At 27.4% G+C, this 17,814-nt stretch overlaps 6 protein-coding genes across 7 annotated transcripts; 3 read left to right on the top strand and 3 right to left on the bottom strand.

Annotated features, from left to right (window-relative positions):
- Positions 1 to 462: 462 nt before the first annotated feature.
- On the bottom strand, positions 463 to 6,223 carry LOC117237210 (eukaryotic translation initiation factor 2A). The gene is made up of 12 exons (XM_033500962.1): positions 6,042 to 6,223; positions 5,292 to 5,555; positions 4,986 to 5,085; positions 4,544 to 4,719; positions 3,644 to 3,732; positions 3,424 to 3,574; positions 3,160 to 3,330; positions 2,879 to 3,053; positions 2,641 to 2,804; positions 2,457 to 2,549; positions 2,182 to 2,369; positions 463 to 2,104 (listed from the first exon to the last, which is right to left on the bottom strand). The coding sequence occupies exons 1-12, from the start codon at positions 6,067 to 6,069 to the stop codon at positions 1,979 to 1,981; spliced, it is 1,725 nt and encodes a 574-aa protein (XP_033356853.1). The 5' UTR covers positions 6,070 to 6,223; the 3' UTR covers positions 463 to 1,978.
- A 651-nt stretch (positions 6,224 to 6,874) lies between these two features.
- LOC117237213 (growth hormone-regulated TBC protein 1) lies at positions 6,875 to 9,003 on the top strand. Its single transcript, XM_033500966.1, has 7 exons — positions 6,875 to 7,030; positions 7,331 to 7,532; positions 7,599 to 7,829; positions 7,929 to 8,089; positions 8,160 to 8,268; positions 8,455 to 8,640; positions 8,740 to 9,003. The coding sequence occupies exons 1-7, from the start codon at positions 6,918 to 6,920 to the stop codon at positions 8,848 to 8,850; spliced, it is 1,113 nt and encodes a 370-aa protein (XP_033356857.1). The 5' UTR covers positions 6,875 to 6,917; the 3' UTR covers positions 8,851 to 9,003.
- On the bottom strand, positions 8,956 to 10,257 carry LOC117237219 (mitochondrial import inner membrane translocase subunit TIM14). Of its 2 annotated transcripts, XM_033500976.1 has the most exons (4): positions 10,165 to 10,257; positions 9,589 to 9,723; positions 9,300 to 9,523; positions 8,956 to 8,967 (listed from the first exon to the last, which is right to left on the bottom strand). In XM_033500976.1, exons 1-3 carry the CDS (start codon positions 10,216 to 10,218, stop codon positions 9,311 to 9,313), a joined length of 402 nt encoding a protein of 133 aa, XP_033356867.1. In that variant the 5' UTR covers positions 10,219 to 10,257; the 3' UTR covers positions 8,956 to 8,967; positions 9,300 to 9,310. The 2 variants fall into 2 exon arrangements, with proteins under 2 accessions (XP_033356867.1, XP_033356865.1); XM_033500974.1 differs by lacking the exon at positions 8,956 to 8,967 and having other exon boundaries at positions 9,190 to 9,523.
- Positions 10,231 to 10,863, bottom strand: LOC117237221 (dynein light chain 4, axonemal-like). Its single transcript, XM_033500978.1, has 3 exons — positions 10,775 to 10,863; positions 10,404 to 10,701; positions 10,231 to 10,330 (listed from the first exon to the last, which is right to left on the bottom strand). Exons 1-2 carry the CDS (start codon positions 10,838 to 10,840, stop codon positions 10,444 to 10,446), a joined length of 324 nt encoding a protein of 107 aa, XP_033356869.1. The 5' UTR covers positions 10,841 to 10,863; the 3' UTR covers positions 10,231 to 10,330; positions 10,404 to 10,443.
- A 391-nt stretch (positions 10,864 to 11,254) lies between these two features.
- Positions 11,255 to 13,764, top strand: LOC117237212 (histone acetyltransferase type B catalytic subunit). The gene is made up of 7 exons (XM_033500965.1): positions 11,255 to 11,422; positions 11,892 to 12,076; positions 12,181 to 12,443; positions 12,525 to 12,681; positions 12,768 to 12,982; positions 13,126 to 13,277; positions 13,344 to 13,764. Exons 2-7 carry the CDS (start codon positions 11,928 to 11,930, stop codon positions 13,635 to 13,637), a joined length of 1,230 nt encoding a protein of 409 aa, XP_033356856.1. The 5' UTR covers positions 11,255 to 11,422; positions 11,892 to 11,927; the 3' UTR covers positions 13,638 to 13,764.
- A 1,386-nt stretch (positions 13,765 to 15,150) lies between these two features.
- Positions 15,151 to 17,490, top strand: LOC117237214 (S-methyl-5'-thioadenosine phosphorylase-like). Its single transcript, XM_033500967.1, has 6 exons — positions 15,151 to 15,327; positions 15,584 to 15,744; positions 15,865 to 16,085; positions 16,163 to 16,365; positions 16,435 to 16,644; positions 16,735 to 17,490. The coding sequence occupies exons 1-6, from the start codon at positions 15,307 to 15,309 to the stop codon at positions 16,774 to 16,776; spliced, it is 858 nt and encodes a 285-aa protein (XP_033356858.1). The 5' UTR covers positions 15,151 to 15,306; the 3' UTR covers positions 16,777 to 17,490.
- The last annotated feature ends 324 nt before the right edge of the window (positions 17,491 to 17,814 follow it).

The following is a 17,814-nucleotide window of genomic DNA, read 5'->3' as shown; positions in this document are numbered from 1 at the left end:
GCCCTTATTATAGCCATATTTCGGCCGTACTTCCTTTATTTCTTTGTTTTTTTAATCGAAACATTTTTTCCAAAAACTCTTCTTCCTATAAATAGCTAGTTTCCTGTGATTTATTTTTTGTTGTTTATGTAGAATTTCATGTGCACATGTACGAATTTTTCAACCCCTATTGTTTTACTTGTTTTAAAAAATTTAATACTATTTCAATACAAACAAATCTTTTTTTAAATATCACGTCGATTCAAATAGTAATCTATACACTTGATATAATTTAAACGGATTAATAAATTTAAATGAAAATTTTTATCGAGAATTACATGCGTATATATTGTAATACAGGAAAAATACAATTTCATAAAAATATATTACATATCGTTGACATCTGTTGTTTTTAATAATTTATTTTCATAAATTTCACGTAAGTATACACAACATTGGCGATTGTGATTTTTTTTTTTTTTGATGTAATTCATTTTATGAGATACCCATCACTTGTTAATTAATCGGTAATTTATATGTATATGATTCAATGTACATGTCAGAAATAATGATACATAATTTTTAGTTATAATTTCACGAATTTTATAAAAATTCGACGTAATCACACATTGTACTATAGGTTTTCCCAATTGTATTTAACTTTTGTTCATTATTATAGCAAAAGAAATGGAAACAAGGTAAAAGAAATGTTCTTTTGTCTATTGACTTGTACAATCCATATTGTACAAATTCTCTGATTGCTCAGATAAACCTAAAAATCTCAATATTAGTAAATATTAAATTAAAACAAGTAATTCAACAACTATTATATTGTTACAGAACACAGATTGTTGTTAAATGCTCATACAACAATCTGAAAAATAAGCGAAGGTAACTTTGAACATCATTGAAGAACAGCACTTTAAAAAATCAACTAATTCAAAAAGCTATATTTTCTTTATTACTTAAAAATGTTCCTTTAGTTGTGGAATATAGTTGGTAATTTTTTGGCAGTTTTCTTTCATTTATTTGTTACACTGTGCCACGTAATAGTACTTTTAATCTGACCAGTCTTATAAGCCTTGACAGCAAGAAAAATATAAAATCTGAATCTTAAACATATAATGTAAGGCACAAAACAAAAGTATGTATAAGAACGAAAAGTTGTCAGGAAATACTAGTGCAATACTCATGAAATGAGTGTAATAATTATGAAATCACAAAATGATATGTCTATATCTAACCCTCGCTAAATTTTCATAAAGAGATTGATAAAAACAAAAATGGAATAGTGCGCAATAATTTATAAACATAAAAAGTGAAATGACAGCACCTGTCTCCAGGAACAAATTTTATGTGCATTCGGTTTTATAATCATACCATTTTTCTTTTCCACCTCACATTTTCCATCACATATTATGCATTTTATACGGGGTAAATCGCTATTGCGAGTCACATTTCAAAGTAATTCCAAGATAATATGATTCACCCTGTACAATTTTTTATTTATCAAATGTAATATCAATAAGATTACTGAAGTGTCTTGTAATGCAACATTGGTATACAGGGCTATATAATAAGGAAGCTTGGTCGTCATTGGACTGTTTTCCAATCTTCAATGCCCATTCTTCAATGTTATTTCGAAATATTACTTAGAATAAAGAACCCATTAAGAAAGAAAAAAAATGGTTTCATTCCCAAGTATCAAAGGAAGGATTTAGCGATGGACCATTTCAATTTCATTATCATCGCTCAAAAAAAAACTTATATTTTTAAATCTTAATATCTTCAATGAGAGACATGGAAACCTATTCCATCCACTTTCAAAATTTAGTTTGTTCCCGCTACCTCTTCAGAATGAAAATTTTATGTACAGCCAAACGTAACTTCCGTACGTGCGATATCGTATGTGAGAGACCGAGATCATTTTCCGTTATTAAAAGAAATATTTAGACTTTTCTTTTTAAACCGCATACATATCCATAATTTGAAATGTTCATCATAAAGCAAGCTCTTCAAGTTCCTTCATTAAATCAGCTTCTTTCTTGATCTTGTCTAATTGATTGATTTCTAATTGCTTTCCAGCTACTAGCAGTTCCTTCAATTTTGAAATCTGCTCTAGTTTCTGTAAAAAATGAGGAATAATAAACAGTTAAATAAATTTTATTTTATTACTGAAGTATTAGTAACAGAGATTCTTACGCTTTTAATTTTTTTAATTTTCTTACTCCTCTCCAGATTATCACATTCAGGAACATTTGTATTTAAATTCTGACTTTCTGTACTTGTAGTAACTTGTCCATTTGTACTTGGATTGTTTGATTGAGAAGATGCTAAGGATTCCGATTTCTTTGTACCTTTCTTTGCTTTTTTCTTTGCTTTTGTTATAGCTACAACAAATATTGGATACATGTAAAATAAAATACCTATTTTGTATCTATAATTCTACGCTTTTAAATTTATCTAACGCTTTGAACCTTTTTTCTTATCTTTGAACATTTCATCATCGCGTAATTTAAAACTAATAGTTTCCCCTCTGGCAGAAGGTGGTCGATACACTTGTTTTGATGCTGTAAATGAAATGAAACTCTAATATTAAAAGATAATGTCGACTAATGTAGTAGTTCTATTGTTCTAAGGAACATTATGAAGAACTCTTACCTTGTGGTTGACTAGGAGCAATACCTTCAACAGCTTTATAACTAATCGGTTTTTCTGGAAACGTTCCTGGCGGAAAGGTTTGCCATAATACTTCCCAAAGTTCTTCTTGTTCATTCCATGGTCGTTCGTATAATAAAGTCCCGGTATAATGCCAAATCTTAAATCTAAATATGAAATATTTATCGGATATAAACTAAAATATAATTATCGAAATCATACAAAAATATAAAAGATTTACCCATTCCCCATTCGAAGTCTAGGTGCGGTAGTTGCAGTCATGAAATGTTCTCCATCCGGCGACCATTGAAGAAGCGTTGTATCAGGAGCTTCAGTTTTAGCAATTAGTTTTCTGTTAGCTACGTCCCATAACTCGATACCACCACGGAGATTGCCAAATCCCGTCAAAATTAGAAGTGCAAAGTGGTTAAGAAAATACAGTTCTTAATAAATAAAAAAAGAACTAAATAAACAAGTCATTTAAAGTTATTTTAGTAGCATTTTAAAGTAATTAAAGGATATTGTTCCCTTGAGGATTGTAATAAATGCTATTCCGATGCAAAGCACCAAATTCAAATATTGGTTCACATTTAAGATTAAATAGTGTAGCTTTAGCTGGCATAAAATCATATATAACACAGAATTCATTATTTTTAGGAGACCACTGAACAGCATGTATAGGGCCCTTATTACCTAATTAAGAAAAATAAAAAATTACGTTTTGGAGACAAGAAAAAGTATTATTTCATAAATAAAAACAATAATAATTAATAGATCATAACGTACTAAGCATAACCATAGAAGTTTCTCCTTTTGTACTAAGATAGTGTAAAGTTTGTTTTCCATAATATGAAGCGCCTGTTTTGTCAACCTCTGTGCTCGTCATTAATAAAACGCTTGTTCCATTATTATTCCAATAAATGTTTACTCTGTCCGCCTGAAAATAGAAATTATAGAATATTGTGTACTTAAATACATATGTATGAATTTTATAATAATATAATACCTGGAAGAAACTTTTGTTTGCTAAAGCTTGTGTGGATTCGAACTTCGGATATTGAAATAGCCTACCAAATGAAGGCTGATCTGATTTTCCTGTAACGTAATAATACTGGTTATAAAAAATAAATTATTAGCTAGATTGTAATAGTAGCATAGTACTTTACATGTAATGATGTAATTAATAATTTGGTATTTAATGTGGAGAGTATTTATTCATCTTATAAAGATATGATATTAAATTTACTGCAATTCCAAATTTCATTTATAGACACCTAAGAATCGCAAGTATATTGAAACAAAAAATAATTACCTGTTAAATAAACTTTATGAATCCCTAAAACTTTATGAAAGTACTTACATATAAAAATGAGCATGCAATAATCAGGAATATTTCCCATTAATGTTGATCCTGATTATATATTCATACTTGTATATTTTGCAAAATACCATTATGTTTTAATATTCTGTAGTACTTCTTTAAAATATTAAAGTATTCTATACAGATATAATTATCTTATAATCTTCATTCCATTTGTGTATTACATGCTTGCCACACATATTTGCTTCATAATGAGAGAAACTGAAATAAAAAAGTATTTCATAAAATATGCCAATTTTTTATATGATTTATGCTTGAACTATATTACTAATAAACATTATATGTTTTAATCAACCAAACGGAATTGCTAATTATCAGTTTTAAATCATTTTGTTTGTTATATTGAAATTTGTATGACTTCTCTTAGTTTTTATGAAGCACTGATGTTTAACAACTAATAAACTGGTATAGTTACATGATAACAACTAAGAAACTAGTATACTCTCCACATATAAGTACCTTGATATAATATACATGCATTTGTTTAATTTAAAATTAAATAAATACACAACAAAATTTAATTACCCGGCATATAACAGAGAATATAGTATGGAGTATTACTTGGTGATATACTAAATCTAGCAACTTTGGCTACATTTATTCTGTACATAATTTTGTTAAAATTGACATCTTCATATAGAATGACATCTGCACCAACTAATAACCCACAGATCTTTTCATCACTTGTCCATTGAGGTTCCCTAGGTAGATATAAGGAAAATAAGTTCTACCTATTGTTTATGTTTATCTTAAAAAAGTAGATAGTTTTTTGGTAATAATAAATATAAGATTTTTATAAAATTTAAACATTATGAATGCTATTAAAATATGAAATATTTATTAAAACTGTATTTTTGTGATCACATAGATCACACAACGTTAAAAGATAAAAAGAAATAAATAGTTTGCAATAATTGATGAATTTAATATAAATTTTAATTAAAAGTAAAAGTATGTAATACATTACCAATCTGATTGTTTTTTCTGTATAAAACTCTTCACCAGTTCTCCAGTTTCTGATCTCCATATGTGAAGATTTGGTGTTCCTTGAGGATTTGATGTTGTCGCTGCAATATACAAATTAATAATATAAGTATCATTTCCATATTCAAAATATTGAAATATAATGCAAATAAAATATATGTTAAAAAATTTTATATTCATCTAATTTACTACAAAGTAATAAAATCAGTGAGATAAAGTTAAATATATAAATAAGATATATAACATATAAAAATAATTAAAAATAAATAATATAAAATTAATATAATACCAATGAATGGTTCCCATGTCATAAAATATGTGCTTCGAGTGGAGAACTGAATCGCAGAAATTTTGGGCCTTTTGATTTCTGTAATAATTTTCCATGTAGAACAATGTAAAATCTTGGTAGTCACTCCATTGACCCATGCAAAATAACTTCCCTCTGGGCTAAAAATCATTGCTTTACATGTTTTACTGTCATCTTTAGGAAATGACTTCACTGGTTCATACGATGGTGGGCCTTGTCCTAAGCTGATTCCAATGGAACCTCTCACTATAGAAAATCACATTAAAATATTCTAAGTTCCTTTTCCATTATTAAACTATTTATTACATTTAACGCATGAATAATTTTAATAATAGTAAACGTATAACATGAAAAATATTATGTATATCTTAAAATAAAAAAGTTATTAACATATATTCCTAATCCAGGATAAATTTAAATATCCACGAATTATTTATGAAATTAAATGAAATTGTCGGAAATAACTATACATGTAAATACATTTAATAATAAATGCATTCTGATAACGAGGTACCACATGACGCATTTTTTTAATCATAAATGTGTTCCAGTAATACAATGCCACATGACGCATTTTTGTGCAATCAGATATAGTGTAATACGAAACTTGTGAAGCATATCATGGATAGATGTATATTCTATGCATGCTAATATCATTTAGAAAAAAATACCAGTAAAAATTTGATGTTAAAGTAAGAAAATTATCAATAAAAACAATATGAAAATTCTTACCAGCAACACAAGGAACAGTTAACGCCATTTTACCTCCGTTACCATGTGGTACCGTAATATCGAGTATCGACCACTCTTGCCAGACTGAGGAATTTGTCCCTTGAAAAGGATTTCTTGCACATGCGTCGCCAACATCGTATGCAAGAAACACGTGCGCTCAGTACCGTAGAAACTAGGATACATTCATCAAATTTTCTTTATTATCTATTTAAATTTGAGTAAAAGCAATAATATATTTATACAATATAGCAGCTGTAAGTGCTATAATGTATATAAATAAGTTAATATATTCATTATCAGATATATTAAAAATAGATAAAATATCATTTATGTGTATACCGTGATATCAAAATACGTGTATCAATCTTTTATTTGAATATCAAAAATAATTTTCTATCAATTAACTACGCTTGCGCAAATGTTGAACTAGTAAATCTATTATCGACTAGATTTCTCGATTGTGAGTGATTATCCAGCAAATCGATCTTACTTTTTCAAAAATATTTTATCATTATTACTTTATTTTAAGTTTAAATGTATTGTAATATTGTAAAATTTATAGATTAATATTTAAATGTGGTCTACCGACAATTATGTGTTTATCAAATATTATTTATGTTTCCACTATACAATATGAGCCTTATAGAATTAGATGTATGTTTAACTGTAATTTATATTATTCTAAAAAAAGATAAAAAATACACAATCATATTATAAATCATTAACCTTTGAACCTGTAAAAAATTAAAATAAAAATATTTTAATCGTCGTACTTATAATATTAATACAAAATAATTCTTTATTACATAATAAGAATAGATAAGAAAGAAAATATTCGTTAATACAGTGCACCATTAATGCAAACATATTTTAATTATGTTGTCGCACAATAAATTTAAAATTGAAAAGTGTTTACTGACCACCCTATATTCGGCAGAAATCATATGTCAGCATCGTCTTGCGTGGGGTATGGCAAGTTCATGTTTTAGGTAAGGTATTATAGATTTTATATTATTTCTTAATTATGTTGTAATACCTTTTTTTATTATAGACATATATACTCAAACTATGAATGACATAATTAATATAATACAGATAATAGTCATATTTTTTATTTTTGTTTCGACTTAAGTGAGGTTATGTTTTTATGAATACAATCTAATTTAGTGACATGAAAAGAATAAGTAGTATTTATAGGATGTATTTCTTTTAATTACAATCTTATAAAATTTCTTAATCTTATGTTTCAAAAACAAATTTGTTATTATATACGTACATATATTTATTAGTAATGTGGATGAATATGGCTTTGAAAGACCTCAAGATTTTGACTATGAAACTTATGAAGATTTTATCTCAGAATACCTCAAAGTACTTGCAAAAAGAGCAAAAAAGTGGTCTGAAATAATTGGAGAAGGAAAATCATTACAACGTAATATTACAATAAAGAGATATGTTCGTAAAGGTATACCAGGAGAACATAGAGGATTAGTAAGTATAAAATTTACATTTTAATTCATTTTATAAACATACAAAGAAAAAATTTCATTTTAAAAGGTATGGCTTTCTGTCAGTGGAGGAGAAGAATTAAAAAATGCAGACCCTGATCTTTATCAGAAGCTACTACAACCTCCACATAATAAACAAGTTGCAGATGTTATTAAAACTGATTTACCAAGAACTTTTCCTGATAATATATTTTTTAATAATACAGAAAATCAACAGTATCAATTATATAACATTCTATTAGCATTTGCTCATCAGAATAAAACAGTAGGATATTGTCAAGTATGTTAAATTTATTTTAATTTTTATTATTATAATTTTATTATACATCCATATTTTTAATATAATTTATATAAAAGATTTCTTCATATTTTTTGTTAGGGCTTGAATTATATAGCAGGATTACTATTGCTTGTTACAAAAAGCGAAGAAACAGCCTTTTGGTTGTTAAAAGTCCTAATAGAAAAAATTTTACCTGATTATTATACTCCAACAATGGATGGCCTCCTTACAGATATCGATGTGCTTGCAGAATTAGTCAAGTAAATTTTTTTAACTTTTAATACAAATATACAAATTATACATGTAATGGCATCATCATTATTATTTTAGAATAAAAATGCCAGATATTTACCAACATGTAACGAATATAGGCTTACCTTGGCCAGTCATTACAACGAAGTGGTTTGTGTGCTTATTTGCAGAAGTATTACCAATTGAGGTAAAGTTGATTATATATGTTTTTTAAAGATAAAATTTACACAATTTATGTTTTGCTGTCTTTTAACATTATTGTATGTGGTGTGTACACAGTTGATTCATGCATTAATTTAACATTTTGAATTAATACCTGTTTGGATTGCCATATACTATAGAAGTATTGAATAAAATATTTACAACTTGGCAGACTACGCTGCGTATATGGGATTGCCTTTTTTATGAAGGCAGTAAAATTATATTTCGAGTTGCATTAACTCTCATAAAAAGGAACAAATGCAACTTGCTTGCTTGTCAAGATTTTACAACATTAGCAGAATGCTTTAAAGAAATAACAAAAGACAGTATTGTTTTAAAATGTCATGACTTTATGCAGGTAAATAAAGCATTTTTTAATTTTTTATTAAGAAAATAAACGTATTTTAACAAACCTAATCAAATAATTGCTATGAAATATTTTATTTTCTTTTACTAGAGTATATTTAAAGTACCTGGATCACTGCCTGGTAGCACAATTATTAAACTAAGAACAAAAATATCACGACAACGTTTGGAACAACAAAAGGAGAATAAATTAGGACGATAGTACTAGTAACAAGACTTTACCTACTGAAAGATTCTAGTCAATATATTATTTTATTGTAATTCCGAAAAAACGAATGTACGGTATAAGATTATTAATAATGTTGCATCTACAGTATTCCTGTAAATATAAAAGCAAAAGATAGCATACCAGTAATCTTATTACATTGATTTAGATTAATTTATAAGATTCTTTATACATTTTTTATTTATAAATACAAAGAAAACGGAATACTAATTTTATAAAATTGTAATATATTAATTGTATGAAGATCACATGTTAAATACTTTTATCAATATAATTTTTAGTTCAATCAGCATCAAAATTAGAAATGAACCATTATTATGTATAAATAATTTTATTATAAGTTAAATAAAATACTTATTCAAATTACAATCACGGGGCTAGATGCAAACTAATTTCATACAGACTATCTATACGTATACATTTACCTATATATAAATCATTTTTCTAGTAAATCTTTTGCTTCATTAATTTTTGCAGCAATATATGGAGATCCACCTCTATCTGGATGATTTACAGACATAATTTTCTTAAATTGTTGTTTTACTTTCAATTTACTTGCAGTTGGTGATACATCCAATATTAAACTAGCTTCTCGTCGAGTCATTTTAGACTCAAAACCTCCTTTGTAATATTTACTATTTGCTAATGTCTACAATGACACGTTTCATTAAATCTATTGAAACTTTTGTATAAACTTAACAATTAGGAGTTTACCTGTGAATTTAATTTTGGTACATTTTTATAAGCTTCTGCCATCTTTTGAGATAATTGCGGCATTCTTTTAAGTATATAACGCCCAGTAAAACCCACTACAGCAAGGCCAATGCCTGCTGCAATAAGTGTAGAAGTCTAAAAATATCAATTACTAATAAGAATACATTCTATAAATTCCGTTTTTTATCAAACATAAAACAATTAGTCATTAAAAAATGTCATGTTAATTTACATATACTTTAAGTAATTATACGTATCCTCATAATCTCAAATACATTGAAAAAAACGTTAGATATTGAAAATAAAGGTGATTAAAATATTTTTCTTCTTTTTTCTTCTCTTCATAAATAACAATATTTGTAAAGCCATAACTATTTATTTCACTTCTGATGAAATTATGATGAAACACATGCACATATATATACACACATTCTTGACATTGTATATACAGTTATAAATCACAAAACAATATTAATTCAGTAAAAAAATAAAGAAATATTAGGAATATATTATTACAAATATTAATATATCAACAATAAAATTACTTCACAATATATCGTTAGTTTTTACTCTTACCATTTTATTAAAATTGTCAAAACAATACAGCAAAAACAATAAATCTTCGATCATCAAAAAAGTGGTGAAAAAGACGATCTACTATAATGATTAGTAAAATCGAGCAGTAGCGACATTTGATCACATTGTGGATTCAGCTTTATATTTATTGTCCGTTCATATGTCTCTAACCATATTACATATAATTATTTAGACAGGAAAATGTAAATAAATATAACAGAAATAATTATATTACGTACATGGTGTACAGTATACTATATCAAAATTGTAATATTGTCGTTAAAAAGTTGAAACTGTTCTCCATACAAGGATGGCAATATTACCAGCGTTGTACATATATAATAACGACTTTGCTTGATACGTAACTGCACAAGCATACGATTCTCCAATAACCACATGAAATGGGCCACCGAATCTTTTGTCTAAATTATCTTTAATATTTCGAGCTGCTAGTTCATGATTATCGGTATATTTCTCCGTAGCTGTAACGCATATTTCCATTGCTTCTTGCTTCATTTCTTCCTTCATATCACTGTACTAAAAAGGTTTCAAATAAACCCTAATATTCATTACAATATTAAATCTTGTAAAATATAATTTAAACCCTTACTTTACACAAAGGATACGTGTGAAATATTAAAGGTTCTTCTATCTTTTTCACCTCACCTGTAGACATTTTTGATTATTAGAATAATTCTGTTTCAATTAGAAAAAATTATGATTGAAGATTCCAGCAATATATTAAATTAAAGTACTTAATAAGCATATTACAAAAATTAACATTTTGAGGTTCAAGACAAAAGTTTTAACATAAATATAAAATCAATGTATTTCATTTGTTATTTTATATAGGTGATAAGATATATAAGAAACCGAATTTAATTTAAATTCATAAAGTAGAATTTAATTTTATAGATTTTTATTCATCACAATATAAAATATTAATCTTTTCCATAAAAAATAAATTCACATATTTTTTGAAAATATTCATAATTAAGATCGATTGATATTAATGTGATGTCAAATTTTGCTTTCGTATTTAAGAATACTAATCTATAAGGTACCCAGTCAGAATAACCAATGACTTACAAGAATTTGGAACATAAAATCCAGTCAATTCTTAATCTTCGAAGAGGCTGTAACTATCTTAAACAACCGCTTTATTTTTGGCGCGAAGTTGTTTTATAGTTATGTTTAAGGAAAAATATTAAAAAGTAGTGATCTATATCTATAAATTACACACGATTATTGAAAGAAGGTATATTGTTGTGATAATGTTACATGTAATGTTGATAATTTGGTAATTTTTTAAATCAAAGAATCAGGAAAATATTTACAAATAAATACGAACTTAAGAAATTATTTAATAAGCATTAATTTAACTTTATACCTGAAAATAACATTTTTATATTTATTCTATTTTACACTGATAAACAAATTTTACCTGCTAATTTATTAAATTCCGAAATATATTTTGTATAACCTATAAATGTTATTTAGCGGTAACTCGTTAAGGTCAAATTGTATATACATATATTTGTGTGTGTGTGTGTGTATATATATATATATATATATATATAAACAAATTCAGTTAAACATGGATAACCATGAAAATATTTGTGTGAAATAATTTTATCTATAATAATAAAATAATTTTACTCATTGCTTGTAATTTTATTTGTAAAAGATTTATCACTAATACAATTCTAATTTTTTACTTTTTACAGATTAATTCGTATTATCTATTTTATTATTAATATAATATGGAAGATCCAGTTACTGCACGTTTAAAGAATTTGGTGGTCAGCAGTAATGAAGCTTTGGAATTGAAATTAGTACGTTCTGTTGAAGATTTAGAAAATGATCAAAATACATTTAAACCAGAAATGTCCCATCAAGTATTTGGAGATAGGTTTGTTATTGAAATATGTATTATTAGAAATCTATATAAATATTATAGATTATATTAAATATATTTATTATGTTCGTTTTTTAATTATTAATTTTGTTTATCAGTGAATCTATATTTGGTTACCGGGATCTCAGAGTAAAGTTATATTACTCAGCAGGTTGTTTAGAAACATATTTAAGTATGAGTTATTCAGAAAAAATAAGTAAAGTACTTTATGAGGGTGTCAAAGCTGACGAAGTATTGCCTAACATTGCTGAGAAATTAGCTCCACAAATACATACCAACATAGATACATTTATTGAATCTTTAAAGAAAGATGATATATTTAAACCTCATGGTGAACTGCTACATTCATTTTCTATCAGTGGTAATGTCTTGCAATACTATATATTCTTTTTTTATATCATAAATAATCTAAATACTTAATCAAAATTTATAAATAATATAGATGAAAATTGTACAAGAAAATTTGAAGTTTATAAAGCAGACATGACTTATAACGGTTTTAAAGAATATCATCAACGTCTCCGTACATTTGTATTATGGTACATAGATGCTGCCAATTTTATAGACATTGATGATGAGCGGTGGCATTATTTTAATATGTAAGTTTAATCATGATTTTAATTTATGCTGCTTATTGATTACATGGCAAATTATTTTTTTAAATAGATCACTTTTTGTGGAACAGGTTTGAGAAATATCTAACAGCAGATGGTACTGCTCGTTATGCAACTACTGGTTTTGCTACTGTATATCAATACTATGCATACCCACATCATATTAGACCTCGTATAGCTCAAGTTTTAATATTACCACCATTTCAAAATATAGGTCTTGGTACACGTTTGTTACACGCTATTTACTGCGAATATACTGGAAGAAATCAAGTCAAAGACATAACAGGTAAATGAAAACATAGAAACAGATAATCATTAAAAATCCAAATTTGTATTTGAAAAGAACAAAACAAAAGTGAGGCCTGATTAAATACTTTTATTTCAGTAAATCTAGTTCATTTTGGTAAGGCATTGTCATCATTGTTGTAGTTGAGAACCCTTCCGCGACGTTTCAACGGTTAAGAGATTATGTGGATGCAATGAATTGCAGTAAATTATCTAGTTTTTCACCAGAATGTCTACTTCAAGGTTTTAGTAAAACGATGGGTGAAGAGGCTAAAGAAAAATTCAAGATTACTAACGTATGTTTTATATTTTTTTCACTATAAGAAATATTTTTAGATTAAAATATTAATTTTCATTTTTAGAAACAAGCTCGCAGAGTATACGAAATTTTAAGATTACGGGCAACAGATTTAGCAAACGAGCAAGAATATCGTAGATATAGATTAGATGTAAAAAGGAGATTGAATATTCCATACAGACGCGAACAAAATGATTTGTTAAAATTGGAATGTGTGTTGAAAAACATTGATAATCGTACGAACATCACTCTACCTACATTGGAGCAACGTATACAAACTCTTGACCAAGAATACAAGAGTTTAGAAGAAGAATATAAGAAAGTAATTAAACGTTTAGAAAATGCGGGAGAACTTTGAAATTTTATATTCTTTCTATTTTTTATTTTTATTAAGCTGCCTGTGTATGAAACGATTGATACTGCTTGAATATGAATTATCAAAGAAAATCTTTTTTTATTGACTCAATAAAATTTCTTTTTATTAAGTAATGTATTATGTAATCATATTTAAATATGTCTAAATTTTTAATGAAACTTGAAAAAATTTAATGAACTTAAAAATTTAAATGTTAATTCGAGCATGCATCCACTCCTACTCCGACGCACACTCCATATTTCATTCTTTATAAGGCTTATTCGAAACGAACCGGAAGAAGTTCAGATGGACTCTCGACATACTCGTATCGTTCGGAATCCCGAAACTGGATTCGGATATCAGCATGAGCGACTGGCATATATTTTATGGATACGAGATTCCGTGAAGCCGCGTGAAGCAATTTGATCGCAGCCATATTAATTTTAGTATATAGCGTCACTACCGGTTGATTGGTATACTTCATTCTTCTATACTCTTTTTCGCCCTCACAGAATTCATCATTTCGTCACTATCATTGACAAAAGACGAGTATACAGCATGGACTAAGAACAGAGAAGATTTCCTCTCTACTAAGGACAGGATAAACATGACATTAAATAGAATTTTGTGTCTCAGGTTATAAAATACTAACCTACCAAAAAATCAGAGTGTTTCTTACGCCCTCTGCAATTTTCTATAGCGAACATAGGAATTATCACAGACAACTCGTTAATGATTATATCACCTACAAGAGATAGGAAAGATACCACATTTGTGACGTCATCTACTGACATCTTAATATTTTATTGACACATATTTAACTTTAGATGTCTCTCATCTCAGTTCACCCAAAATAGTAAGGATCGCAGTTGATGAAAAGATTCGGATAAAGTCTCATTCACATATCTAAATTATTGTAAAGCGATTTTCAATTTGACCAGGAGGAAACAGGTGGAGATGCGTGGAAAAATGTTAAGAATATAATAGGTTATGTATGAAATCATTGTTCCGACCATTTATAAAAGTATAGAATTCTATATTTCCTTTACTAGCTGATTTATTCCATATCTTGTAATTTTATAACAAAAACTTAGTTTCAATCCTAATTACTACTTTACTGGATCGATAACGTCGCATGTGACACGAAATGACATGGGCGATCAGGGTACCTATGTACCTTGTCATTGTCTCTACATAATGGTCACGAAGTCATGACCTGTTGCAAGGGTAAAGAGGAGCACAGAAAAGTGAAGTACACCGTTCAACCGATAATGGTGTTACATACCAAAACCACATTATGACAGCAATCAAATTGCTTTACGCGGTTTCACGGGACCTCGTATCTATAGAATATATGTCAATGGTTTATGCTGATAACCGAATTCAGTTTCGGGATTTCGAAACTTTTGGAAGCGGATTCCGCCCGATCCCTCCCAAACGTCTTTCAATCCATTCCAATCCCAAACATACGCGTACCCGCATACCTCTAGTAAGTGCTGAATCGATAACATTGAAAATGATTCGAAAATAGTAAGGGTCAAGGCTCTTATCAGTGATATAAAAATACATTTAATGTTGAGCTTTCTCCATACTTCGTTTGTAGTTCTTTAAAGCAGTAACTTAAATTCGGTATATATCAAAAACTTTTAGATAACATTGAATAAAGTTAAAAATGACCAAGTGTAAAGTGAAGGTAAGATTATTCGTATTAAAATTTTGAGAAATTATATTTAATTAATTTGTAGTGATACTATGTTCGGCAAATAAATTATCTATATCTTTTTTAAATCGTTTATATATTTGCATTATTATATTTGTAAATATTTGTATAGTTAATAAAATATATAGTTTAATTGTATAAACAATTTCATGTTCCGAAACTGTCACGTGACAAACAGGTGGCTTTTATTTTTTAAGTTGAATGCTATTGTATCTCTACAAACTTTTAGGTCGGAATAATCGGTGGTTCAGGTTTAGATGACCCTCAAAATCAAATATTAAATTGTCAAACTATAATTACGCGAGGAAAGGCTGAAAATGAGTTTGGATTTCCATCTAGCGATCTTTACCATGGAGATCTTAATGGTGTAGACGTGGTATTATTATCAAGGTAACATTTGTGCTTTTAAAAATAAATTTTTTTATATCATACATTCTTTTATGCTTTATACTTTCTTTTTTTGGAATAAAAGTTTAAAGTAGGAAATTTTATATAATTAAATGCATATAGACATGGACCAGGTCATACAACAAGTCCCACTGCAGTAAATTATCGTGCAAACATTGAAGCTCTCCGCTTAGCTGGATGTACTCATATACTTGCTTCAACAGCATGTGGCTCTTTACAGGAAACTATTTGTAGAGGACAATTAGTTGTTCCAGACAGTTTCTTAGATAGGACAACAAAAAGAAGTATTACCTTTTATGATGGTACTTCACCTAAATATTTTGGTAAACTAGATTTCAATATTATATTAATAACATAGCATCAATCCTATCCAAATAAATATTACAATATCAAATTTTAGGAGTGTGCCATATGCCAATGGAACCAGCTTTTGATCCAACTACATCTCAAATATTGTTTGAAGTTGGTAAAGAATTAGGGTATGACATAAGAAAAGGAGGAACAATTGTAAGTATAGAAGGACCAAGATTTTCCTCAAAAGCTGAAAGTAATGCAATGCGTTTATGGGGAGGAGACTTAGTTAATATGACTACATGTCCAGAGGTACTACATTTCTTCTCAAATTTCTTTGTACTAATTTGTAAATTTACATAAAATATATTTTTAAATAAGGTATATTTGGCAAAAGAAGCTGGACTTCTATATGCAGTTGTAGCAATGGCAACTGATTATGATTGCTGGAGAGATTGTGAAGATAATGTTCATGCAGCTGATGTAATAAAAGTATTTAAACAAAATGTTAGTAAAATAAGACATATACTTACAAAGGCAGTTAAACATATTGGTGAAAAAAATTGGGACAAGGAAATTGATGCTTTACATGTAATTATCATAAAGTACTTAAGTAACAAAGAAAATATAAATAATTCTATATTACAGAAAAATAAAACTAAATTTTTCTTCTTTTTCCAGGAATTATGTCAGAGTAGTAATGTTTCTTCTCATACTTTATAAGTTTGTGTATTTGTAATGTGACAGTAAGAATGTACTACTTCGTATTTCAGATTTATGTTAAGTTTGATAACAAAAACTGCAATTTATACACTTCTTATAAAGGTTTTAAGAATACATATTGTTCGTTTTAATAAATAATATAATTAAAATAAAATGCGATATTTGTTATCCAATATTAATTAATCTAAATAGTCAACAAGAAAGAGAGAGGGAGAGCGAGATGATTAAATGATGCTTTATATTTAATGTGTACATAGATTGTAACAGAGTAATTTCTTGATCACATACTCCATTCAAGAATTCATTTATTCATAGATTTAACATACAGTTATGATTCAGCTAATATTGTCATCACTGTGACTGAAATGTTTTTACAACTGGAATTTAAAAATTATATATTATTAATATAATATTGTAATTGATTTTGGAGTATATAAAACAATACATTTTCAGAATTATCAGTATGATACATATAACGTTTTTAATACATAGAACATTTTCATTATTTAACGCATAGGAAAACTTTTCTTTTATAAAATTTAATCGATGACGATAAAATTTTGTTTACTTTTTAACACTTTATCGTCAACTGTATAATAATTTACAGTTTGAAATACAAATGCGCTTCGAAACACTAATGAATTAATGATTATTATTCGAACGGAAATTATAAACTAAATTATCTTCCCATAGGTTAAAATATGTTTGTTTAAATCAGGAAAAATATTATATCTGTAGACCATTCTATTTCTCAAACGTATGTATAGAATGAAATTGAATAAATTCAGACATACAATTCGATTTACATCGTTGTATTAAAAATACCATTTCGAAAAAAATATTTAAGCGATATTCAAAGTAATATTGCAAAGCATAGTTTCTATACATAAAGTATTTATAATACAACCTGTTTAAACAATATGCACCATAGCGATTCCGTATATTACTTTTCATTTTTGTGCAGCCTTCAAATCAATATTTAATACTTCAATTGTATTTATTATAAAATGAAAAGCTTTATATATCATTAAAACTTGA

This window comes from Bombus vosnesenskii, unplaced genomic scaffold (assembly GCF_011952255.1).
Source record: "Bombus vosnesenskii isolate JDL3184/JDL3185 unplaced genomic scaffold, Bvos_JDL3184-5_v1.1 scf7180000013361, whole genome shotgun sequence".
Classification (NCBI taxonomy): Eukaryota; Metazoa; Arthropoda; class Insecta; order Hymenoptera; family Apidae; genus Bombus; species Bombus vosnesenskii.
This window is presented reverse-complemented; position numbering and strand designations above follow the sequence as displayed.